The 24,827-nt window shown below is 53.6% G+C and overlaps 8 protein-coding genes across 8 annotated transcripts; 4 read left to right on the top strand and 4 right to left on the bottom strand.

The window, feature by feature from the left end:
- Positions 1–203: 203 nt before the first annotated feature.
- Positions 204–1,807, bottom strand: BGZ61DRAFT_342649 (uncharacterized protein; the record flags this gene model as incomplete). Its single annotated transcript, XM_046239526.1, has 5 exons — positions 204–544; positions 600–1,104; positions 1,160–1,294; positions 1,363–1,449; positions 1,499–1,807. The coding sequence occupies 5 exons, from the start codon at positions 1,805–1,807 to the stop codon at positions 204–206; spliced, it is 1,377 nt and encodes a 458-aa protein (XP_046109936.1).
- Positions 1,808–3,260: 1,453 nt separating this feature from the next.
- On the bottom strand, positions 3,261–5,369 carry BGZ61DRAFT_443787 (uncharacterized protein). Its single transcript, XM_046244919.1, has 3 exons — positions 4,813–5,369; positions 3,787–4,761; positions 3,261–3,729 (listed from the first exon to the last, which is right to left on the bottom strand). Exons 1-3 carry the CDS (start codon positions 5,283–5,285, stop codon positions 3,300–3,302), a joined length of 1,878 nt encoding a protein of 625 aa, XP_046109935.1. The 5' UTR covers positions 5,286–5,369; the 3' UTR covers positions 3,261–3,299.
- Positions 5,370–9,810: 4,441 nt separating this feature from the next.
- BGZ61DRAFT_135831 (uncharacterized protein) lies at positions 9,811–10,271 on the top strand. Its single transcript, XM_046237221.1, has one exon. It carries the CDS (start codon positions 9,875–9,877, stop codon positions 10,127–10,129), a length of 255 nt encoding a protein of 84 aa, XP_046109934.1. The 5' UTR covers positions 9,811–9,874; the 3' UTR covers positions 10,130–10,271.
- A 143-nt stretch (positions 10,272–10,414) lies between these two features.
- BGZ61DRAFT_473770 (glycosyl hydrolase catalytic core-domain-containing protein) lies at positions 10,415–11,692 on the top strand (the record flags this gene model as incomplete). Its single annotated transcript, XM_046248497.1, has 1 exon — positions 10,415–11,692. The coding sequence occupies one exon, from the start codon at positions 10,415–10,417 to the stop codon at positions 11,690–11,692; it is 1,278 nt and encodes a 425-aa protein (XP_046109933.1).
- A 1,091-nt stretch (positions 11,693–12,783) lies between these two features.
- Positions 12,784–14,889, bottom strand: BGZ61DRAFT_135810 (uncharacterized protein). The gene is made up of 10 exons (XM_046237220.1): positions 14,544–14,889; positions 14,412–14,465; positions 14,211–14,350; positions 14,155–14,157; positions 14,074–14,103; positions 13,911–14,020; positions 13,727–13,854; positions 13,568–13,676; positions 13,445–13,515; positions 12,784–13,391 (listed from the first exon to the last, which is right to left on the bottom strand). The coding sequence occupies exons 1-10, from the start codon at positions 14,680–14,682 to the stop codon at positions 12,904–12,906; spliced, it is 1,272 nt and encodes a 423-aa protein (XP_046109932.1). The 5' UTR covers positions 14,683–14,889; the 3' UTR covers positions 12,784–12,903.
- Positions 14,890–17,276: 2,387 nt separating this feature from the next.
- On the top strand, positions 17,277–17,782 carry BGZ61DRAFT_443780 (uncharacterized protein). The gene has a single exon (XM_046244918.1). The coding sequence runs from the start codon at positions 17,343–17,345 to the stop codon at positions 17,697–17,699; it is 357 nt and encodes a 118-aa protein (XP_046109931.1). The 5' UTR covers positions 17,277–17,342; the 3' UTR covers positions 17,700–17,782.
- A 3,296-nt stretch (positions 17,783–21,078) lies between these two features.
- BGZ61DRAFT_135781 (uncharacterized protein) lies at positions 21,079–22,113 on the top strand. The gene has a single exon (XM_046237219.1). It carries the CDS (start codon positions 21,247–21,249, stop codon positions 21,976–21,978), a length of 732 nt encoding a protein of 243 aa, XP_046109930.1. The 5' UTR covers positions 21,079–21,246; the 3' UTR covers positions 21,979–22,113.
- Positions 22,038–23,690, bottom strand: BGZ61DRAFT_343532 (uncharacterized protein; the record flags this gene model as incomplete). Its single annotated transcript, XM_046239607.1, has 3 exons — positions 22,038–22,395; positions 22,451–23,397; positions 23,466–23,690. 3 exons carry the CDS (start codon positions 23,688–23,690, stop codon positions 22,038–22,040), a joined length of 1,530 nt encoding a protein of 509 aa, XP_046109929.1.
- Positions 23,691–24,827: the final 1,137 nt, after the last annotated feature.

Here is a 24,827-nt window from a genome sequence, read left to right as displayed (position 1 = left end):
CAATTGCCAACTTGGTGAGACAGGGGTTGTTTTCCACTTGTCCTTCAAACCGGTCCATCCAATGCGCCACGCTTGAAAGCCAAAAGAAAACACCAAAGCCAGACACATGATGGTACCCAGGGCAATCCCAAGCCCGGTCCATATTTTCCATATCTTATAGCTTCCCGAGAAAGCATGTCCTTCAAATGACACAAGTCATGTCTCTAGCCAGTCTTGCCGAAGAACGTGATATCCTGGTTCTGCCGATCCTCCACCCAAAGCGGCCACTGGTTGTACATTTGGTGTTCATAGTCCACGTGCGAATTGATATACCTAAGCCACCGATGGAACCCAGGATCAATATCCGCCTGGCCTTCTCGGGGAGTCGGCGGCTTCTCCCGCGCCTGCAGCTCTTGCTGCGTGATGAATGTCATTATCTCGTTGAGCGAGATCCAGTGCGCGTGTAGCAAGAGCATGACCTGGTTGTTGGGGTTGATGAGCTCCTGGAACGAGTTGTGCGGGAGGAGCATCCACCATCCGTACTGCTTGGTGTACGATTTGTATGCTGTGATGGTCAAATTAGCTATGACCTTCGGTCCGTGATATGTGGAGATAATTACCATCCCAAGAGTTGATGTAGAGATTTTGCACGATTTCAACGAGCGACTGCTGATACTCAAGTTCTATCTGTTCGAGGCACAACGCCTTTAAGTTTGTGACGGCTTCCAAAGCAGTGTCAGCCCAGGTTTTCTGAATGAGGGGTAGATTCTCCATAAGTGGCTCGAGGACGGCGTCCTGCTCCTGCTCCATCATGTTTCCAAAGATTGGTTGAATCCCACGAAACATCATCTGCATCCCCACGATCATAATGCCGCGGATAAAGGTCATGTACTCGGCAAGCCCGTCTTCGAGGCTGACGGACTGGAAGGTCAAGGCGTAGCAGGTTGCCACCATGGCGTTGGCCTCCTCGTATGTTATGGTCGTCTTGGACGTCTCCGCCAACCGCTTCTTGATAGCCTTGATTGCCTTGATGCGGTGGTTCATAGCTGACGTGGTCACGCTAGGGTCGGACGCGATCAGTTGTGACGCTGAGAACCCAAGGAGAGCGTGCATAAGGAACTCATACTGCAAACGTCAGCCAATTCGCAGCGAGGACAGCGCTGCTCGAGGGGGTCCATACGTTGTGCGCGATACAAGGAATCTCGTGCGTCCAAATCTCTTCTTGTTTCAGGGGGTGGTGGGGGTAGCATTGCGTCAAGAAATGCTGAAAGAAGCGCATGTCTTGAAGACTGAACAGCGGGATCTGGTGGTGCGGCTATGGCACAGTTAGCATGCGGCTGCTCGTCCCATTCAATGTAACGGCAACTGCCCAGTTCAGCTTACCTGGTGGACTATTTGGGGCAGAGCGGGATATTCACACTTGAGGCCTGTCTTCGCGCAGTGGCCGCAAGCTGGACGTGTCTCCTGGCACTGGCAGGGGTTTAGCCCAAGTCACGACGAGCACGTACGGGCGAAATACCTTGATACGCCTTCTCTTGCAGTTGTAGCATCCCCTACGACTCTTGGTGTGGCCTCTTCTTTCCAACCTCTGCTTCTGTGCTGGGACCCGGCTCACAACCTCGGTGCTCGCATTCGAGGTGCTCCGGTTATCTGAACTCGGCGGGGTTGCTTTACCCGAGTCGTCTGAGAAGCCGCCAGCATTGGTTACGTTGCCCTGGACACTCTCCGGAAAGCCGATCTCGTCGCCTTGGAGGAATGCGCCGTAGTCAAAGTCGGACTGGTCGGTGAAAGACAGTAGCCCTGGTGAGAATTGCTGGTTGATATCCATGGTTGGGACGGTGGTTTGCTTCCCTCTCTGGTTCAGTTGCTAGTGGCCAGCTAACGCAGCAGTAGGTCGAGCTGCTATTTGGAGTCTGGAATGCGCGTCGGGTAGATATCTGGATGGTCAACTTGCGGAATCAATCCAAAAGCGTGGTTTAGGTTCGCATCCAGGGCTCTTTTGCTTGAATATGGGAATATGGGAAAGGAGGATTTGGTGAGATTGGAGTTGAATGACCCGTGGAGAGTGCTCAAGATGCGGCTTGCACGAATGAGAGGCGCGCATTGTCACGTGTGAGCCAAGGCGTTGACGATCCCCCATTTGAAGCTCCAGGGCCCCTCCAGCGGATGCTCAGCCGAGCTGTAGCGGGTGTTAGCGGGTGTGTAGTGGCTGCTCTTGGCGGCTCAGTGACGGTGCGCTACACCACTGGACGTAAATTTACGTGGTAATGACATGGAGGTGGCAGTGCCTCAGCCCTGGGAGAGTGAGCGGGTCATCAATCGGCCGCCTCTCGCGGTATTATTCCCTTTTTAGTGGCGCAGCCCTTGTCTTATTGACGCCTCTAACCAGGCCTGGGCCGTTTGTTTGGCTGCCTCCACTGGTGTGCTGGGGCTTCACGGGTCTTATCCGTCCCCTAACCTTATCCCAACCAACTATATGCCGTCTTCCGTCCAGTTCTAACCAGGCGAGAGGCTCAACCGTGTGCAGCCACTTCTGCCCAATGAGGCAAACGAGATGACCTCTGCCATCCACCAACCAACTGCGTAGTATGTAGTAGTATTCTGCAATGTTTCCTGCTGCCTAGTTGTGACAGTTGTGGCTGAGCGGGCGCTCTGTACCCTGAAATGCTGCCTGGAAACTAAGGTGATGTGACGAGTAATCGTGTGTCTACTGCGTAGTACTATCTAGCATCCCCACTGGACATTTCATATTTGTTCACAATACGATGATGTCAGTAATTTCGCCCAACTTGAGTCCCAGCAGCCACCGCATCGATTCCCGTCCAGACTGTCCCAACTTACTGCAGCAAAGCAAGCACTTGTGCATATAAGCCACCCTTCTAAGTAGAACTGAGGCACCTCATTTGTTGGTCGACATAGGAAGCTACACGGATTCTCTTTTACGAATCATGCAACATTATACCGCCCACCTAATTTTAAAGGCGCCAATTCAAGGTGCTAACATTATCAGTCAAGTAGTAGCAAATAGTGAGGGGGTCTAAGCCATTGCTTCCGTGGACGGAACTCGGGGTTTTTTTGGCTTCCTAAGGCTCCGGCTTCGTAGAGGAGAAATATAATGCTTGTGTTCCAGCCAAATCTTTCATTACAGACGCCGGGGGTTGTTTTCACAAACTGATATATGAGAGCCAATTAAAGCGATCTCGGGAGGCACCATTATGGCCTCCGTCACTTACATGCACATCGACTAAAAATAAAGCACTGATAAGCACTGGTTCTCTCATTTTTTTTTTAAAAAAATGGATATATTGTATTAAAGCCGTCTAGAAAAAATAAGGAGGCTCTATAGACTCTTGACTTGGAGCCCTCCGTGGGTTCCTCTGTTCTGTAGCTGGTCCCTTACCCGGAACTATAAATACGCCTCCCGTTTTCAGTCCTTCGTCGCATGTGAGGTGCTGAAAGCCCAACTTCGATTTCGCGATGCCTTTGGGTAATGGCTCGGCACCCCTATTCTCGTCATTCTCCAACAAAGTGTCCAACTCCGGGTTTCGAGTCGTGCGCAGGATAGTTGAAAACGATGATCCAAAGGACAAAGATGAAACCCAGATGCAGACGAAGCCAATTAAGACCACGGAAAAGGTGAGTCCAACGCTAACCCCGTAGGCAATTGCAAGATTGCGCGGTTTATATGTGTATTCGTTTTGTGGTGTTCGTACTTGAACTTTTCCTACTGAAGCCGTCGTATAGTTTTGGCTTTTAACAGGTCATATTAGCAAACGTCGAGCATTTTGTGTTATCCAAAGAACTCACAGGAAGTATGCATTGCTGAAAAAGCTTAGCGTTGTATTGGTGACGACTTGTTCCAAAGCTTTGCTCATAGTCATGTTTTTCAATGTTCGTTCTTCCGGTTGGTCGCCGAAAATAGACTTCGTTATTAACAGCGTTCGATTCATCTCTTGAGTTTGCATGAGAATCGTGGAAGTGATGCGTGTGTGCGTTGCTGTCACGGACCCATACTGCGAAGACCTCAGCGTTCCAACCAGGAGGCCGCCAAGAGCATCAATTACAGCAGTGTATACAACCTGTTGAACGCTGAAACCGGTCGTAATACCCCCAGTAGTCCGTGGTACACCGTTGAGCCTGGTCTCATTTCTGACGGTGATGTCCTGCTGGCCGTTTTCGAATGAAAAGTCCACAACATATGATGAGTTGTAAAGGCCGCATTCAATGATCGAATCAGCATATACTCCGGAAAATGGCATGATAGCATAAAATCTTGCGTGGTCCTTGGAGGAGTAGGACTTGTCATACGTGGCGAGTGGACCCGCCGAGGTTGAAGCGCCCAAAGTCACGTTCAGACCGTAAATGGCTTCCTCATCCTTGGTCGACGTACTCGAAACCTTCTGAGGGACAAATCCGAGGTAGGCGACTGCTTGTCCGATGCTAAATTCGGCCACGTGGATTCGATCATAGAGGACGGAATCTCTTGGGATATATCCGCAGGAGAGAGAAGGACCGTAGAATTCGACTGAGTAGGAACTATTGGAGTAAGGTGCCGCAATCTGTGCAATGGATCCTTGGGAGGTAACGGCCGACATTAATCTCGCCATTACATTGGATGGGGCTGCATAACCACCTCCTCCAGAGCTTGAGTATTCGGCAAACCTTTTGGGCGATGTATAATCGATGACTGGCAGTGGCATAAGGACCGTTGATTCATTTAGTATCGGAGACGACTGAACGGTGAGCGCCGATGGCGTTACAATGGCGACGAACGGCAACAGCCTAGGAGTTTTCCATTAGCATGGCCTGATTCCAATGAACCAGTGCACTTACCAGATCATAAAAGCAATACAGACCAAGGCTGGGCAACGGAGCCAAATTTCCACAGTCGTGAATCCATAAACGTTGTTGACAACATTGAAGACGGCATCTATGCCGTTGAGAGATATTTCTTGGGATCGTAAGGTATGCCAGAGAAGTTGCGTATAAGCCATGCTGGCGGCTGCCGTCAGAGCAGCCTTTACCAGAAACGCCAGTCCAGTGCCCACTCGGAGATTCCACACTTGTTGATCGGAGCTTGTAACGATTTTTCCATGGATGGAATCGTAAAACAGGTGGTGTGCAACAGCTGCCAGAAGGCCAAGCAAGACACTGCCAACCATGAGGGTGGGTGTCACCCAATGCGCCTTGAAAGGCGGTACCCGCTTGGAGCTCGAGCTAGATTTGGGTCCGGGGCCGGGGGTGGAGCCGGAGCCGGAGCCGGAGCCGGAGCCGGATTCGAAGTCGGAGCGCAACGAGGCAACCATTCTGCCGGCGGTGTTCGAGCCGACCGCTCTTCGGCAAAGGGTACCTTGGGTGAAACGAAAGAAATGTCGATTATTACGATGGCGTCAGTGTCTGAGTTGTCAACAGCAGATCAGGCTGGGGAATCGACTTAATGTATGGCTGGGAATCTTCATTCCCCACTCATGATGTGTTTCGAACATGGATAATTTTAGCATAGCCGCCGAGAATACTTTAATCCAATTGGGCGTTATAACGGTCCTGCTGTGTATAGCCGCCGACTTGTTTCGTATCATCCCGACACTCTGGTTCAGTCGCTCCGACTGTAAATCCGATGTTTGGCTATAGGTCCCTCGATCGTATCGGGTGGAGACACAAGCAGGCAAACTGCGGCCTGCGTTTGAATTTGATTGGGATCATACTCTGGCTCACCCGGTAGACCGAGAAAACAAGCGAGAATGTCGCCATAAACGATTCCAGGAAGGGTCGGCGCTTAGGGATGAGAAGCAGCCTATCCTACGAGGAAACCAGCTTTGATCCCGCGGCAAAGCCCTGGGAATGCCCCAGCCAGTCCACCATTTCAAGATGCTCACCGCATAATACCTTCAGCATTGCAACAGTGATCCCCATCCCCAATATTTACCCACCACCTCCCAATCACAAAACAAGTATTGTTCACCAAAACAGCAAAGGCGGCAGAAATTTGGCGCGTTGATGGAGCAACTGGCGTCTACCGCCAGTATGCCAGTTCGTCCGGAATTTCAGTGACACTCGGAAAGTCGGGCACTGACTCCTTCAATCCCTCAGCTCCTCCCGGTCTCCGTGTGCTTCGATGCCCCCCTCTTCATAGAGCGTCACCCGAAGCGGCTGATTGATCCATGCTGTCGCCTTGCCCGCAGTCGTTACGCCGATTTACTAAATTCTCGAGAAAGACTGCATTGGTTCTAATGTTTCAACATGAGCATCTCCCCTGCATTACTTGTCTAAGCGCGCAGTATTTCCCAGCATGATAACAGCACCAAGACCATAGTCGAGTGCATGCTTCTAGAGCTCGAATGTATGGCTATCGAGAAGGAACATTTAGATCAGCGGCGGTCTTCTACAACGCAGATAAATATACACTATCGTGGAGTGTTTAGTCACTAACAAACTTGGTAGTAGATATGTCATTTTCACGGTTATTCCTAAGTCTAACACATGAGACACTGACTATGAAGTCCAGCCTAATATATGCAGGTTGTCGGTATGGAATGGAGGAATAATTTGCGATCGTTGCAAACGTGAATTCATTCAGGACGATGATGCGGTGAAATCAACCAACGACGTAGCAACTACAAGATGCACATTTCAATAGCGATCTGAAGGATGAGATGGATCGAGAGAGATTAATGCTTAACTTTCACGATGGGAAATACCTTTGCCTTTCCTCCAACTGGTGAGGCGATGAGACAGCTCGAGCTGGCCGCTGTCTCCCACATCTAGCCGCCTTACCCTATACTCAGGTATGTTCGCATTTTGGCATCAACCCACCACCGGTAATTTCATGTATTTGGTACAAGGGCCATGAGATGGTGCTGTTGAACTTAGTATGTGTATTTCGTTTAGATGTAATATAGTGAATTATGAAATATTGTTATATTCAGTGTGCGAACTGCAGATCTTTGAAGCACGATGTTAGCTAATGTGTAGTTGAACTGATACGTGTAGAGCTGTCGCATCTCCCTCCTGCACACTCTAGTTTTCGTTAGATGCAACTCCGAGGAGAGAGTGTGGCGCTGCTGCGTTCGAAGCATTTCACCAGTTTTGCAACCCGCAAGGTTGAGATGCTGATGCAATACTATGTAGTAAGTCTTCCACGCCCACTGTTGTGACGATGCTGGTATCGATCCGCCCCGGGGTCACCCAGTGGGTAGCTGCGATCCTTCGATGAGGATTGTGATGCCTACCACTAGGCACCACTGTGTCAGCGTCGATATCAAAGAGCGGCAATTGCTTATCTCATCTTCGACTTTGGCGGATGAGTTTTCGATCCGTGAATTCGTTCAGAAGCCGAGAATTCCGTGTAGCCGAAGTCGGGGGGATTGGTTGTTTATGCGTGCCTGAATCCGGGCCGACGCTACCGTCAGCATTAATTGCCTACATATTCATCACTCCTATGTATAGAAAGGCAACTGGATGGTGATCCCCACAAGTTGCTGGGATACGGCAAGATAACAATATCCTCTGAGATTACACGCCGTGGACGTGATATGGATGGATGGAGCCGGGTGGCCAGATCTTGCATGGGCGGGGGAGGTAGTCAGCCGGGGTATGGTTTGACGTAGTCAAGACGAAACAAGCCAACACTCAACATCGGATGAGTGTTGAGTATCCCACGTCAGACACATAGACATACCCAAACCAGATGTGACATCGGGCAGCGAGCTGAAGGAACGCGAGGAAGCAGTGCTGTTATCTGGCATACTACGTACTGGTGATGTCAACCAGACCTGGTTGGGGCGAAAGCAAAGTCGCATCACGTCTGCCGTTGAGCTTAGTGCATTAGCCAGGTCCCCAACAACGTACGCACACATCGTCCGGAGCAAGCTGGGAGATCAGCACGGCAGTCGGGTCCTCCGCCCGCACATCATCTGCATCGGCGCGAGCATTTGAATCCTCTGGCTTTAGGCCAAGATCATCTTCGCAGCTGCTCAACCCCTTGTCATCGATCGTGGCTAAGCTTTTCGAAATTTTGCTCAATATGGCGAATAGAGGCAACAAGATGGAAGCCAAGTGGACGCGTGGAAGGAGGTAGCCCCGTGGCGGCGGGAGTAATTTCGGTTATTGTATCCACAGGGGCATGCTAAGCACGAAGCTGGTTAGGGGGCAACGTGGCCCTCAGCGCAGCGATCCCAGGGGGCTGGTCGGGAAAAAGCCAAGACTGCTGGCTCCCTGGCTTGGGTTGTGCTTTGTCAGGCCACAGGCCGACCGGTGGGAGCCCTTGATGATGGCACCATGACGTGGAACGTGCGAGCAATGTTGGTTCGCCGGCCCGGAGCAGTGGGAGTCGGGAGGATTTTGGTGTACCATTTTTGCAGGGTACGGGCGTAGGATTCGATATGGAGTCCAGACCGGCCGCAGTCACGAGAAAGTGGCAGAGTGGTAGTCTGCCAAGAATAAGCAAGACCCAAGCTTCAGCTCAGGGTTTTTAAACCTTTGAGCACTGGGAAAAATCCTTGGGGCTCGTAAAGACGCGCATACGTAAGACTCGCCGAGCATCCCGGTGGGGTTCTCGAACCCGAGGTGAGCAAGTGCCGGGCGAGTTCCATACGTGGACGTGGCACAGGCGGTCTTTCGGTGTACAGTATTCAGGTTGGATGCCGGCTGGAATGGTGGAGGCGAGTGGACACGCTGGGCGAGTCAGGCAAAAACGCGTAGTTTTCACATGCTGCCAAGCTCAGCCTGCGAGAAGTACTGTATTGCTGTACTGCGTGCTGTACTTGACATCCCAGGTTGAGAACGGGAGAGAAGACGGGATGAATCGAGCCCACCAACACAGCCTGATCATGGAGAGACAGATGATATTCGGCTGTCCACCAGTCAGTGGCGAGAAACCTCACCGGATGGAGAAAAAGAAAGGGCATGGCGGAGCCGCCACAAACAACAGGAAGCATCCATTCGTCGTCGTCGTCCTGTTCCTGCAGCGGGACCTGCAGCGGAAACAGCGGACTCCCTGCAAGGGCAGAGGGAAAAAGAGAATGGCGTTGTTATGGTCGTTTCAGTGTGCCACAAGAGCGATGTGAGTGGATGATGACCGCAGCTGAGGGGAGGAGAGGAGGGCATCCACGGGCATAGAAAGCGCAGCTAAGGGAAGCCAAGGTCAGACCGACGGCAGCTCCAAGGCGTTTTGCCCGTATCGCACCCTGCCACGTTGACCCTAGGAGGCGATGGGGTCGATGCCCGAGCCCTGGTTTTCGAGGTCCCAGCCAATCGGAACTGGCAAGGATATACTAACATGGGTCTTGGTGTGTCCCGATGTGTCTTCTGTCAGGTTCCGTCGGGTCTGGGGCTTGACGCCACCCACCGGCCAGCGGCGGCCAAGATGCCGACCCCTGATATATCCCTGGGATATCCCTGGCATGCGCGCTGGCGTCAGCTTGGCATCGATTTGTTGGCATCTGCACTGGATGGTGAGGAACGGAGATGGGATGGAAAGCGCCTACGTGTGCGTGAGATGGCGAGAGATGAAACCCGCTGGTGAGAAATTACTCGCTGCGTAACCCGAGTGACATGGACTGTCCAGTAGTCAGCCAAGAGAAGGCGCCGGGGAGGAGGCAGGGACGGCCGCTTGGACGCATGAGAGAATCGGCAGGCACGACCAATGGGTGCACTGAACTGCTCCAAGACAAGCTCAGGACGGCCGACGGACGGGCACTAAAAGCCCGTCCCTGCAGTAGACAGGTACTAGGTAGGAAGGAGTGGATAGAAACGGGGCTTTCGGGGCGCCCTGGGAACCTCCAGCCCACTTCCTTGGATTGAGGCTTCGTACGACAGGTACCCGATGTAGGCGTTCCCGAGAAGTCTCACTCTGCGGCATTGACTGCAATGGATACCCCGTACTAATTCTCTCTAGATGTACCTAGCGTCGTCTACCCTACCGCAGTCACCGATATCCCTCGTCGTTTTTCCTCCCCTCGTCCTGGATCGACTGGGACCCTCGTTGAAAAACCGGGACTCTCCCCTCGTTTCACGTTTACTCCCTTTTCTCTCCTTCATCATCGTCCCCAGCTTCATTCTCTTTATCCTACGTCGAGATCCTCTCTTCGTTTGCCTTTCCTTTTCTCGCGCAGCTACGCTGATCGCACTCATTCATCTCTCGCGTCTTTGAAAGATCGCTCTGCTCACTCTCTTTCGGCCGTGCCGACATCGTTCCAACCGCTTCTCATTGATTTGTTCTGTGTTGCCTCACTCCCAGTGATCCAACTCAATCCAATCAATCGTCTGCGATTACACTTTCATTCGCTTTATACAAAGCTGCAAACTGTTGACCACGGCGTCATTCTGTCAACCTCGATATCCACTGACCCGTCCTTCGTTAAGCGTCGTCTGACCTTATACGCATACATATCGATATCAACAACACCAACAACAATCCACACAACAATCCATCACCATGGTTGCTAACAAGGTTGTTCTCCTCACCGCCGCTGCCACTCTCGTCGAGTCGGCTCTTGGCTTCAACTTTCACCGACACGGTCACCAGCACATCAACAAGCGTGCTCTCGAGACCGAGTGGGTTACTGAGTGGGTTACCGTCTGGGTCACTCCCGGCCGGGAAGAGGCTGCCGCTGCCACTTCCACTTCGACCACTACGACCACCACCAAGGCTGGCTCCAAGGACAAGGCAGTTGGAGGCGGCTATGACAGCGTCCCTACTACCACCTCAACCACCGTCGTCGTCGTTCCCACTTCCACTTCGACCAGCGTTGCCTATGTTGCACCAGTCCAGACTACCCTGACCACCGCCGTCCTGCCCAAGTCCAGCGTCCAGGAGGCTGCTGTGGTCACTACATCCTCTGTTGAGCAAGTCGCTGCTGTCCCCGAGACTACATCCGCGGTCGCTGTTGAGGAGGTTGCTACCACCTCCAAGGCCGCTGCCGCCGCCACCACTTCAAAGAAGGCTGCTGCCACCACCGCCGCCTCATCCTCCTCGAGCTCCGCTGGTCTCTCCCACAAGCGCGGCTTGGCTTACAACGACGCTGCCCTGGCTAACACCTTCGGTGCCAGTTGCGCCAACTGTGGTTGGGCTTACTCCTGGGGTTCTACCAACACTGGTAGTGAGGATCTCGACTCTGCCTACAACTTCATTCCTCTGCTCCACAGCAACAAAGCCGAATTCACGTCTGTCTGGGCCGACAACGCTGCCGCCGCTATTAAGAGTGGCTCCAAGGCCCTCTTCAGCTTCAACGAGCCTGATATCCCATCCCAGGCTAACATTCCCGCTGCCGATGCCGCTGCGTACCATGTCCAGTACATGAACCCCTTTTCTGGCCAGGCCAAGATTGGTGCCCCCTCCGTCTCTAACAGTGGTGAGTCGGGCCAAGGTCTTGAGTGGCTGTCGTCTTGGATCGATGCATGCGAGGCTCAAGACGAGAAGTGCCAGTATGACTTCTGCAACATCCACTGGTACTCCCAGCCCGCCTACGTCGATACCCTGTTCACCCAGCTGGAGGCTGCCCACAAGCTCTGCGGCAAGCCCATCTGGCTGACCGAGTTTGCTCCCATCGAGGCTAGCGATGCTCAAGTCTCCGCCTTCCTCGAGGAGGTCATTCCCAAGCTGGAGGCTCTCGATTACGTTGAGGCCTACTCATACTTCATGGTCGCCACTGGTAACCTCATGTCCAGCGCGACCAGCCTCAGCTCCTACGGCCAGGTTTACGCCTCGGCTTAAACGTGTACTGTGTTGTGATGAGGACGAAAAGTCTTATTTCTTGTACACTCGCTAGGGGATAGATACCCAACCATTCACCAAGGTTTTTGAAAAGAGGGGGATATGTGGACAATTGGTTATTTTAAAGTGGCGCACATTGGATCTTCACTGTATATATCTTTGGCATCTACGTGGTGGGCAATTGCGACTGTTGTCTCCAGCCCCATGCACGGTAACTTGCTTAACTCTTCGGGGATTCTCGATTTTACATCTTGAAAATCCGCCATGATCAAAAATAGATTTCCCGATTTTCTTGTACTCCAACGAAATCCACGTCGTACATCGTTGATGCGCTGGCACTGCTTGATTGCAAGTCCTTAATTTCCTTTCTGTGACTTGATCTATATCGTGATGCCGATCTATCCTTTGTGCGCGTGTTTCGAATTTTGGTGGAAAAATTAACCGGGGTCCGCGTCTAGCTTAAGTAGCTGTAGGATCCGCAAGTGTCTCGAGCCCCAGGCTGAGACGACCCGTTGCTCCTTGGCCCTATCTTGGCTTTGTGCAAAGAACCAATGGTCCGTGGCTTACACGCTTCGCTTCTCAGGTAGATTTCGTTGAGGAGCGAAAACAATATCGTGGGCATCGTCCCCCTGTGGTGCTCTGCTACGGGCTTGGCAAGTGTCACAAGCAAGCTGTTGTTGTTCCTTAGACTCATTCAGTGCTTGCGGCGCTAGACAACAAACAACCCGGGAGAGGTGCGACAGGGGATGCTTGTAAGCGCCCTATTTGCGGTGTTACCAGCTCTGAGCTTCATTATTCACGATTGCGGGTGCTACATGTTCAAGTTGTAAATGTCTCTTCTATTTATACTGGGTATCCTATGGCTTCGAAATCACCACCACCACTCACTTTGACCAAGATCCCAACCCTGCTTCGACATATGCCCTGTTACTAAATAGGAACCGCTGTGTGCACCTCCCTTCCCTCGAATAATTAAAATTGTTTACGACAACACCGTCGCGAGCGCTGATTACTCTCTTGTTTGCCTCTTTGTAGGGGGATATCCAACGAAAGCAAGAAAGAGAGAGAGACGTCGCGACATGGAACGCCCCGGCCGCCACAAACTCCGTGTCTACTTTCCCGCAGGAAGCTCTAGAAAACCCCAAAAACAAATCCCACACTTGTAGAGATGAATTGCGACCCCCTCAAGGCGGAGGACTGCGGTAGAGTCTTTAGCTGCGGGATTCGGACTTGCCACCGGTAATGCGGGTTCGGGGTGGCTCGGGAATCTCGTGGTGGTGGACGCCGTAGCTTGGAGGACGGGGTGGGTAGCCGTAGTTGGCTTCGTCGTCGTCGTCGAGCTTGTTGCCGTCCATATCGAGCCCGAAGCCACTCGTGGGCCGGCTCTGGCGGTGGATAGTCGTGGTAACGACAACGCCGCCGGCGCCGGCGCTCGTCACCTTGGCCATGTCCAGATCGCGGCCGTCGTCAGATGATTGCGCTGTGGCCGTGGCGACGAGTGAAATCTCGGCGTCGGTGCCGTGGGGTGAGGGCGGAGGCTGAGGCATGGTGTTCATTTGGTGTGAAGACGAGTGAGGGTCGCGGGGTCCGCGGCTGCCGTTCTCGTTGCCGTGGTTGTAGTTGTTGGTGTTGTTTGGACTGCCCGAGCCAGCGTTGTCCTTAGAGGTGACCCACTGGATGACGAGGGCAGAGAAGAGAACTGCAACAAGTTAGGGGTTTGAATAAAGCGAGAGTGAAACATGGTGGACTGACTGTCGGCGTTACAGCACATGAGGCAAACCCAGCCGGGCTCTCCGTCAAGGGCCAGCAGGACGCTCAAGTTGCTAATATCCAATCAGTACTTTCATCTCTAACTCGGACGAGGTTGGATCATACACAATGCTGCTGACAAGGGTGCAGCAAGAACCGACAAAAGTACGGAAGGCAACGTTCTTTAGACGTTCGTTGGCCGGGGTCTTGGGCATGTTCTTGAACGAGTACAGGTCTCCAGAGTGTTAGTGTGACTCCCCAGGGAGCTGGCTATGGGAGACTTACTCTTTAGAGGGATAAGGAAAAGGATGGTAAGATAGATGTTGACAATGGCGTCGAAGGTGATAAGGGGGATCATGGAGATGCTCTGCATGCCGATGATGCAAACTCCGTTCTCGATTTTGGCAATTCGGCTGGTGGCAGATTGGTTAGTTGGAAGTTTTGAGGTTGCACCTCGTGGAGGACCTACAAGATGAAGTTGAGAATTACGACAACGGTGTAGAGACCGAGCATGCCGAATGAATTGAAGCAGTACAGTTTCGATTCCAGGCGTTTCTTGGGACTGCCACGAATGATGTGCTGAGAATGGTCAGGGTACCGTCAAAATGCTATTGCGTGCGTTTGTGACTTACAGCCTTCTCGACAAGAAAAAGATAAATGAACTGAGACAAAGAGTTAGTGACATCCCAGCAATACTGGACATGATATCTTACAATCTGTAGTATTTGTTAATTACATTGTCACGAATTGACGGGGACGGAGGACTGACCTTGGTGGTGACGTAGCAGACGAGACAGAGGAGAATGGCGCCGTGGCACATGGCATAGCTGGAATTAACGCCAAAAATTTGCTGCAAAATGGCTGTGACGATGACGAAAAGCATGGAGTCGATGTAGATAGCGAACACAACTGCAGGTTGTGTTAGTCCCACACACCGTGGCAGAGCCTCTGGGGGCGAACAACGACTTACGCCAGACAACCAACGGTAGACTGTTCCATACTTTGATAGCAGTACATCTCTGGTCTGCAGACTCATCAGCAGCTGTTAGGTAATTATTCGGCCCAACGCAGGACGTCACACTTGTTGGATGGGGCTTCTTACAGAGACAGATGGACAGGACGGAGATGGAGGCGAGAGCGACGAGGAGACCCATGATGTCGCCACCGATGGGGACGGGGGCACCGCCCTTGTCGGCGCGGTTGGCCATGTAGGAAAACACTTCAGATGGAGTGGGCGCCATTGTGAGCGGGTTGGATGAGCACTGGGTGTCTTGGTGAAGGCCACGCAGCCCAGGGGTGATGGTCCGTCTTGATGGTCGAGAAATCCAAATAAAACCCGTAGCGCACTGGAACCACTGGAGCCCGGCGGAGGGTCGATATTAATAACGAGCAGGCCAGCAAGCAAGAACGCAAAGAGACAAGAACCCACTGGGCGACGAAGTGGAGGGTGGGGGAATTCTCCGGGTGGACGTGGATCGAGTCAGTAGCTTGAGGCTTCTGGCACAGCGTGCGATCGAGACACGGGGTTCGGGGAAGGGGGTGTGAGAGTTTTGGAGAGGTCAAGGCGCAGCGGGAGAAGCTAAGGGTGTGTGAGAGGGTGAGAGTTGGGTCTGATTGTTGGTTTATTGTCTGTGTCTGTGTAGGTGTGGCGTCTCAATGAGGACGGCCAGACGTAGCGCAAACGGGCACGATGAAGACTTAGGACGGCGACTTAGACGGCGCAAACGAATTGATCTTGGAGGAGAGAGAAGGTTCGAGCGAGGGAATCCCGGTGGCGATGGTGAAGCTAGTGGTGGTAATTGCACTCCGAAGAGGATCGGCAGTGAAGAAGAGGGAGTGAGGGATGACGGAGGAGGAGGAGGATGAGGAGTAGGATGAGGAGCGTGGCGGGATATGGCCTAGGAGGTCTGGATGGGGTCCTGGCGGGAATCAGGATTAGGTTAATACGGCCAATATGAGGATAGGGTTGGAGTGGAGGCGTTGGTGTTTTCCGGGGCCAGGTTTGTAAATTGCTTGGTGTACTTGGAGTACTCGGAGTACTTGGTGTGCTTTTTGTGCTGTGTTGGTGTGTATTGTACTGGGTGCTTTGGCCTGGTTGGTGCGAAATGCAACGCACAAGTGCGTCTTGCTTTTGCACTGGGGCTTGGACTGGGACCAGGTTCAAGCCTGGGGCCAGGCGAGTTGAGTTTTTGCTACTTCTCGGGAGTCGACAACCGTGGTGCGGATTGCGGATGCTGCCTCTTAGATCTGCATCCGTCCCTCTCCAATCCAGAGGACAACCGGACTGGGCGTCGTGGCGGCGGACTGGAATGAGATGGCGGCGGCCGTGACAACGCAGGTACGCCCGATTTTTGTTTTATTTCGACTCTCGGGGCTTTGAGTTGACGATACCCTCTTTAAAGCTCGGAAGGCGGACGACGGAAAGGCGTGCGACGGAAGGGTTGAATCCACACCCGAAGTTGGGGTGCTCAGGGGAGACGGCGATGAAGCTGGGCGGTTCGTCGATCACGTCCCGCGTCACAATGCTCGATCGCACCCCTCTCTTCTCACGATCCTCGTGGCGTCGGTATATTTCCCCGACAGGCTTTAGTGACCAAAGGGGAAATCTCCGTAGGGCCTAGTTCGCGGAGCGGGAGAGGGAGGTCCTTTGGAATCAAACCGCGCGGATGATTTGCGTCGATGCGGCAGGAGGCACGCCAGAGGGGGATCTAAGCAGCAAGATTATGCAGCTGCCGCAGCAGTGGGGGAGTGTCTGTGTGTAATGGGAGCTATAACAGAAGATGTAGCGTTGCGGTGGTGGTTATTGACGAGGGTGACGAGGTAATGGATGTCTGATCGAGGCGAGAGTTATCCAGCCCGTCGAGGGGGGTTATATGTCCCGCCAGGGAACAAGACGAACATCTATCCGTTCCAGATCCTCTGGTCCAGCCCTAAAATGATCCATTACTTGCTTCATGCATCTCCATCTTTCGTCCCATCAGAGCACTTCCCGCGTCAACCTCCGAACACCATCGGATCCCGCACGGCAGGGCTGCTGCCGGACTGCATCAGACATGTCAAGAGACAAGAAACGAGACGAGACAGGGCTAAACCAGAAAAGACGGAGCAAACTGCAGGTCTCACAGAATCAAGCAGCCAAAGGAGCCGCCACAGTCCGACACCGCAAAAGCCCCCCAAGCACAGCCCGTATCATTGGTAAGAGGGAGAAGAGAAGAGAGACGCCACGGCCGCCACACCAGCTTAGCATTGGGCGTCTTCGGTATTGGCGCGGGCGTTACGCATGCCAGTCTTTGCCTTAACGCACATGCCTCGAAACGAGATCCGTTGGCCAGCGCCTCAGCCAAATCGCAACATAAAATGCCCGCCGCCGTCGACAAATCACGGCCTCGGCCGATTGCTAAGACCTCGAGCTTGTCTGGATCCCGGCCCTCTCTTCGAGGTCGGCCCCAGAACCTAGCGCGCGGCTAGTGAGGCTAGTGAAGCTAGAGGAGCTAGTAAAGGCCCCACGCCACGATCTCGACGGACTCGGTGTGCTCTCCCTGCTGTGAAGCCGCGACACCGGTCCCGCATCTCCGCAATTCCGGAGTCTGTATTGGCGCCTATCTGGGTTCAATGGGTCTTTGCTCGCCCGCGGTGGATATGCCAAGGACTCAACACGTCTGTTCAGCTGCCAAGGCGCTGAGCACAACTCTCCTCCAAGTTCGTCATCGATGTTGATACTCTGGCTGTTGCAGAAACACATCAGCTAGCCAGCCACGTCCCTCGGGGTGGTCCAGTCCATCCGAGGACAATGGAGCAATGGAAAATAGACAATGCACAATGGATACAAGACCGACGAAAAGAAACGACAATCATCCAGTCAGCCATCAGCAGTAGCCCAAGGGAAAAGCAGAGATTGTTCATGACATGTCATTTACTTCTGTCTTTCTCAACTCGTTTCTTTTTCTTGTTAGTTAGTTTTTCCCAGGTTGCTTTCATTCGTTTGTTGACCCTCTGTCTTACCCACTACCTCCAGCCACCTTATGTCTTTGGTGCTCCTTGCGTCTGGGTTTCTTTGCCCTCAAATGGGGAAACGGCCTTCAACGACCGGGCAGACGGATACATCGATCGCCAATTGTCAATGCTCCTCGGACGGCAGAAATCCGGGCTCGGTCTGGCATGGATCTCTCGGACACTACGGGATTCGCCGCCCGCACTGGCACTTTGGGGCCGCGGAAGCTGTCCCCTGTCTACCCTGCAAGCCTCAAGTACATGTTAACTTCTTTCATAGGGATACGTGCCGCACTAGGGCGCCTTGGTGTAACCACTCGACCACTCGACCACTAGCAGCCTCGATTCGCTGGCAGCTCTGATGGAACCCAAGCCATGGTGGCTGAAGGCAGATGAGGCCCCCAAGAAGCCACAAAGGCGGCCAAGGGTGCTGGCAAAAAGAAATTGAACTCACAGCGTCAACTAGCAAGACGACAGGCTGACTGGTGAGGGCGGCTGGGGCTGCCCTGACTGGCAAGGAGAATGCCCCAACCACTGACAGCTCCGAGCCCTCGGAGCTGTTTTGGTCGTTGTCTGAGTTGGGTTGACGCGGATCCTGCGTATTGATGAACGCATTCTCTGTTAGATCAATCCGTCTTGGAGACCGTATGGTCCGTGGCACGACAAAGTTCCACGGCAAAGAGACGGAAGTCTTGGACTCGCTTGAAACAGAAATGGAGATGCCATGGCCCTCCAACGCAGCTCGCGCCGCCTCCAGTTAGTGTTGTTGCTGCTCTGCCGATGAACTGGCGGCGAGGAGACCCACAATCCAGAGCGAGAAGAGAGAAGACCCATCCCCCGTGCTCTCGACCGCAGCTCGTCGCTCGAGGCCTGCCTGCAGGAGCGGGTTACGTACGACGATGCTCTAGCAGCCAGTTACAGCGTGTCGTTTTTCTTTCTTTCTTTTTCTTCTTCTCTTTCTGGCCCGTGTTGCAGCTGCGATAGCACCCCATGCGTGATTCGAATGCGGCGGGCTGAGACATTCTCCGCCAACATTAGATAGAGCTTCAGGCGAGATAGGTCGGTGTGGTCAGCGCCGTCCTCTCCACCCTGTCCCGTGCCGTTCTTGGCAGGTGAGGAGTTGCTGCAAGGTAAACAAAAAGGAACAGCTTTTGGCCCATGCTACCCCGGCTGACCGGTATTCATGCCGCGCTGCCAATCCCTGTGCACATCATCGCCACCGTCTCACCGGCTTGGACGATGGATTCGCCCGCCTCCCCCGCTCCAAGCCTTTTTTTCGTTGCTAATCTCAGACACAGGGCTGGAGAGACTTGGCTAGAACCGGAAGCAGAAAGTGAAAGACGGCCCAGAGGGAAGAGATATGGAAAAGAAACCCTGAGACGAGCCAAGACAGGCCGCGCTGAACACTGCTGCGTCAGCTCCGTGCAACATCACATCGGCAGCCCGCAAAAGGTTTCCCGGCAGTTGGTCAACGGAATTATCCGTCACCTCGGTTTGCCTGCCCCAGACTGAGTGCCAAGCAAGCCCGCCGCCATTGGACTCGGTACCTGTCTGTTGTTGGATGCCGCCATGATTCCCTCTTGTTGGAAGCGCTTGAGTTGTCCCTTTCCGGAGATTGTTCGCCCTCGTTCACGATGAATTGTCTTCTCCCGACGATCAACCCGTTGGACACGGCATATTCCGTCTGGTCGTATAGACGTAGTACCTGGCTAATTTCTAGTAAATGCCACCGCGCCGGACTGCCCGCAATAGGCACCAACGCCGATCAACCTAGACAAGGACAAGCTCGGCCAGCTTGGGCGAGCTGGTCAGCAGTCCCACTGCGGACGTCTTGGTGTGGTTCCAATACTACAAGGTAGCTCCAAACTTTGATCCCTAGGCGTCTTGCTCTATGGCTCTGTAGCTCTGTGGCTCTATAGCACCATGGCCCTATAGCTCCAGAGCTCCACGGCTAGACTCCGCACTGTCCTCCACTGTAACTAAAGATCCCTTCCCACTGGCTGCCCGCGTTGCCGCCTCCACTTTCCCGATCTCGCACCACTCTTACCTCACGCAACCCAGTGGACCTGCCACCGTCTGGTTGGGTCGAGACCGCGCCCGCCAATCCTGTGTGGTTTTTAATTCTTCTTGTTCGGGCTGTCTGTCACCTGAACAACCCCAGTAGTTCACGATCCATCAGCAAGAATGATTCAACCGCGCCGCCAAGATCGCCCTACTAGTCCGCCAGTCCGGTGATCGATTCTGCGTAGTCTATATACACATGCCCTGTCCTGTCAGTTTAATTGATCGTCCATCGTCCATCGTCCATCGCCCAATCCAAGTGCTAATTCCCAAGTGCAAGATCGGCCCGCTCTACCGAAGTACCCCTGCCTTCTTGGCCTGGCCATCGACCTAGAGAAAGCAATAATAGCTTCCCGCCACCTACACCGTCTCACGGCTCAGGTTACACAGTTGATACCGCCTCTGATAAGACACCCTCAGCGCCGGGCCCCTTTACAATGTCTCAAATACATAGTACCAATTGTGTACTATTCATACATGTAAGGGATGGGCGACCATGTACGGATACAGAAGTGCCTGCGTCTTCTCGTCTGCCGAATGCTGACTGCCGACCGACGGCTCGGCCCCCTCGCCCCTGACGCCCCGTTCAGATGCGATCGCTAGATTGGACCCAGGGTCCACTGATTGGACCAACGAGCTATCGCCAGGCTACCGGCCATTTTTCGAGGCGCCGTCGCACACCGTCGCACACCGTCGAGTGTCATCGGGTTGGTAGTCGGCCGTCTTGGCGATAATGGTCAATGCCGAAAAATTGAATGGCTCCCGCATGTGTCTTGTCTCGCCTGTACAATCCCTCCACCAGCCCCCCAACGATAACCTCACACACCCAGACAATGCAGGCGATCAGCGGTGAAGAGATCAACGGCAAAGATCAGCATCGAAAGATCAGCAGCACGTGCAGAGACACACATGGAAGCAGACGAAGAAAAAGATCCCACGTAGAACACACGCACGCGCGCAGTAGCGCGTCTCACCCGCACAAGAATCACACACAAGGAACGTCATGGCCGCAACCTTCCTCTCAACCCCTCCTCGCCACCGCGATTTCACACCTCACCAATCGCCACGGCATCGACAAATCCGTCTCGTCCCCCTTGCTTACTGTCCTGTCTCATGCTTGCTTTTCATCTCCGGGTGCGGTGGCACTCCTCCCCGGTGTCAGAGGCGCGGGACTCGACCGATATGCTTCACGCCTCGATCTCACTCTCAGACTCCAGCACTCTCGCTCTCACACCTTGGAGGCGCTTTAGTTCTCGGAGCCCGTTATCCGCCCGCCGCACCTTGGAAAGCTTGGTTACACTTGGCTACTCTCATCTTGCTCGGGCTCCCGAATAAGACGACAGCACACAAGTGCTCATAGTCCCAAACTATTGAATCTCCCACAGCGCTGTGGCGCCGGCTTAATCGACCCAGGACCATGGGACGGCCGGTACTACCTCCAGAGTAGCCACACGGCAACAGCCAGTGCGTAACAGCTCTCAGTGTTAGACCAGAAAGTCCCTCCCGCGTGAATAACGCAAAAGCCTTCCCGGGTTACTGTGCCCAGCCAAGGTAGCTACAACATATTAGTGATCGAGCCCCATCATGATGCTTCCAATGTCACCGCACCAGCCTCGTCTGGCCCAAGCCTTGGTCGGGGGAGGGCAGATCGTTCATGCACGGCGCCTTGGCAGCATTCACTTCTCGCCTCTCGTCTTGGCCCATCACATCCATCTTTACTTTCCCTCTTGAATGCTCACACTCTCCTTAGCCACATGACTCGAAGGCGTATGTCTCAAAGCCACACAGTCGGAGGCGCACGCTGGGCACTGCGGGTGGCACGTCATGGTACAACATATGGTAACGTCTTGCTTCGTCACACCTTGTTCGTTATTCGTTCATTGTCTGCCGTGGTCTGCCACTATCCCTGCCGAACCAACGCCAACGCTCAAGCTACCGCGGGTTGTCCCTGTTTTCATTCATGGGGGTCGTCGTGCATTGGACGAGTCAGGCTCCAACCAGAGATCGCCCACGGCCACGGCCACCTCCCGCCTGCCGTCTCTAGCCCTTCGTTTGCTCGATCGCCTCCTCCGACTCAGTGCCCATCTCAGCGTCAACCATGTTTGGGTTCCCGTGTACGTTACACAGGCACGAGGATCCCACGTTTCCGGGAAAGCTTATCGCTCACATATACTCGGTTCCTCCGCGATCCACGATTCAACCACATCCAGGGTCTCCCCTCTCGGTGCTCCCGTAAACTCAAACAAATGTCTCTCATAACGCCATGCGATGCTTCCCAATTGACCAATCCCAAACAAAATAGCCATGTCCTTTGCCAACGCCCAGTCCAAAGCAATTTCCCGTCGTGCCTAGCCGTTCATGAATCCCCTAACGGCCTCGAGGTATGTGCCTCTTGCGTAGGGGTTGCCCGTCAAAGTAAAAAATCAGTTCCGTCTTATCTCATCGATACGATCCGTTCTTCCGCCATACCCTTTTCCCTCGTGTGAAGGGGGGCAGTGCTGTCTTAGCTTTCCTCGCCTGCTTAGTAGCCCCGTAAATGTTGTTTTTAACAGTCACGGTCCTCAGGTGCCTGAGCCCGAGTGCGGATCCGGAACCTCTCCTTGAGCTTGGCTGCAAATCGCGCGCTCTGGCCTCGAGAATCACCGTCTGGTGGGCCCTGTCGCTCAGACTCGTCGACTTCAGCTCGCATACGCCTCAGTGTCTCCATCTGCTCTTCCACCGTCGCCTCTCGCAACCGGTTAATGTCGGAGATGCGTGATGCGCGATTGTGGTGTGGCAACTGAGAGGCATCGTTCTCTACACCCTCGACGCTCTCGAGAGCTAGCGGGGGAGGCAAAGCACTTGTGCCCTCACTCGTACTCCCCTGAGACGCATCCGCCTTTTCGGGGCGGAGATCGAATCGACTGGAGCACATAGTTAGCAACCGGTCAAGAAATCGAGACCACGGGTTAATCTTACCAGAGTGGGCACGTTCCAGACACGTTGATGAGCCATGGATCGATGCATGCTGGGTGGAACTGGTGTCGACATGGCAAGACTCTAACGTCTTCGCCCACTTTGAAGTCTTCCGTACAAATGGAACACCCCAAGTTGTCTTCTCCATTCCCACCGGCGCCATCTGGTGCAGAATCAGGCGTAGGTGTAGGCGAGTCCCGGGTTACAGAAGAAGCTCCATCATTATCTGCTCGCGTGGCTGGTGTTGCCTCAGGCTGACGGGCTTCGCTCGGGTTCGACGTGGTGCGTTGCACAGGATTATCTTGCCCATCGTTGGTGATCGCATCCATATCAAGCTCAGGGTCGGGCTTAGTAGGTGTCTGGTTTCCAAATTTCACAATGGGCATGGTTTCCAGGACAGCTCTCGCCAGTCCCTTGGCCCGGCTCTGTCGGGGTCGGCCATGGAGAGCTCGTCGGGGCCCATATCTTTCAGGGTATCGATGAGCCCGAACGGCACCAGTAACGATGATGACGGCGAAGAGCAAGGTGATGATCCCAGTGATACTGTATAGGATACTCATTGCAACCGCCGGGTTGTTTCGATTGGAATCCGTCTGGGTTTCAGTACCGTCATTGGTGGTGTTGCCCATGATGGAGACCTTGATAGTGTCGGTGCCGTTGAGGAAGCCTAAGGCCTGTGAAGCCTCAGCTGCGTCGGCCATGGATAGAATGCTAGTGTAAGATAGATCATCTATGTGTGTGATCGAACACCAGTTCTTGCTTGTGGAGTAAAGTACGATAGCTTTGGGTTTGGGATTGAGGTTCATCAAGCCGTCGAGCATCTTATCGGGTTCGATCATGGAATTACTGGAGGGTTGGTCGCAAGATAGGTATGCTACGGTGGTGTTCTGGTTGAGGGTGTTATAGTTGGATGAATCAGCTGCGATCATGGTGCCGTGTATTTTGACAATCTTGGAACAGGTCAGCATATCAGATACAGAGTGATGGTGGGAGTGATCTGTATCACAGGATAACGCACCCCGCGGTCTGTCTGAGTGCCGTTCAACCCCAGGGAATCTGTGAGAGGGAGGACGGTGAATTGCAGCGGTGACCACTTCCCATTACTGTTGGATAGTGTGAGCTGCATGGCGCTGACGGCAGCCCATTCTGGGACATCCTTCTCGGGCGTAGAGACGACGTTGTAGTCGTCGATGGCGAGCACAGTGGCGAAGGCGCAAGCCAGGATATAGAGGAGCAAGGCCATCCTGCCTGTGCCGAGAATCGACGGCCTCGCCATCGCAATAGGTGTCGCCGGTAGTTATCGTGAAGGGCGAACGTTTGGGGATCGAGGATCGCAAGTGGGGAGACGGGCCGGCGTCTTAGGAGCGAGGTGGCGACGTCGGATGTTGCGGAATGCTCAGGGTTGCGGGCGTCAGTGGGGGCGCGGGATGGTCGGAGCACAACATCTCAGCTCGCAACAGGCAGCATTGGACGAGGTTCGGTAGCGGCGGCGACGACGGCCGCAAATGAGACGTTGGTGGTGAAGGCGATGGAGATGCGATGCGATGCGCGTTCACTGAGGAGTTGGTGGAAAAGTGGACGCAGGAGGGAATATCGACGCCGACAATGGGTGGAGCCAGCAACCGACGAGCCTTGGAGGGGCCGGGAGGAATGAACCCGGCACCTAGACTCCGCTTTCCGGTTGGTTGGTACAGTACCCATACGCTGCGCCGCTTTAACCCTTCAAACACTGGATATGGCAGGTAACCATTAACTTAATCGTTGCTGAAGCATCCCGTCCACGGTCATCATCCTCTTCCTTGAAAACCTCAACGAGGCATGTTATTTTCCAAGGTTCATCTCCATGAGTCACCCGCTTCTACCTTTGCAACGAATACGGTTGGAATGGTAGTGTGCGAATCTTGTTAAGCCAGTAGTTAGCAGTGACCTCCTAACAAGTATCGCCTGCGTCAACGTGTTCATCTGGAATCGCCTAAGCCTTGAAGTAATATCCCACACTGAATTTTCTCCCCAAGGACGCGGCCTCCAGGCTGTGGGGTTGTTTCACGTGGTAGTAGCACTGGACTGCATCACTGAACAACAAGGAGCTCGCCCCGTTGACATGCGATGAGAATCATTATACGATATAGTGGTAGATTGCCTAAGTGTCTGCCTAGGTAATTAAAAATACTTATTTGGATTTTACAGAAGGGGAATAAATGACGTGATGGTCTTCATGGCGTGGTTGAAACTAAGATAGTATCAGTTCGGGTTTCCGACCCCGTCGGCGTGAATCCCGCCGAGACATTGGTGAAATATTGGCAAGGAAATGTCTTTTGTAGCCCCTCGCGGTGAAATGGTTGAGACGCCATTTTTATGAAATATTTTTCTCTCGCCAGAT

Source organism: Ilyonectria robusta (genome assembly GCF_021365365.1).
Source record: "Ilyonectria robusta strain PMI_751 chromosome Unknown BGZ61scaffold_3, whole genome shotgun sequence".
In the NCBI taxonomy this organism is placed as follows: Eukaryota; Fungi; Ascomycota; class Sordariomycetes; order Hypocreales; family Nectriaceae; genus Ilyonectria; species Ilyonectria robusta.
This window is presented reverse-complemented; position numbering and strand designations above follow the sequence as displayed.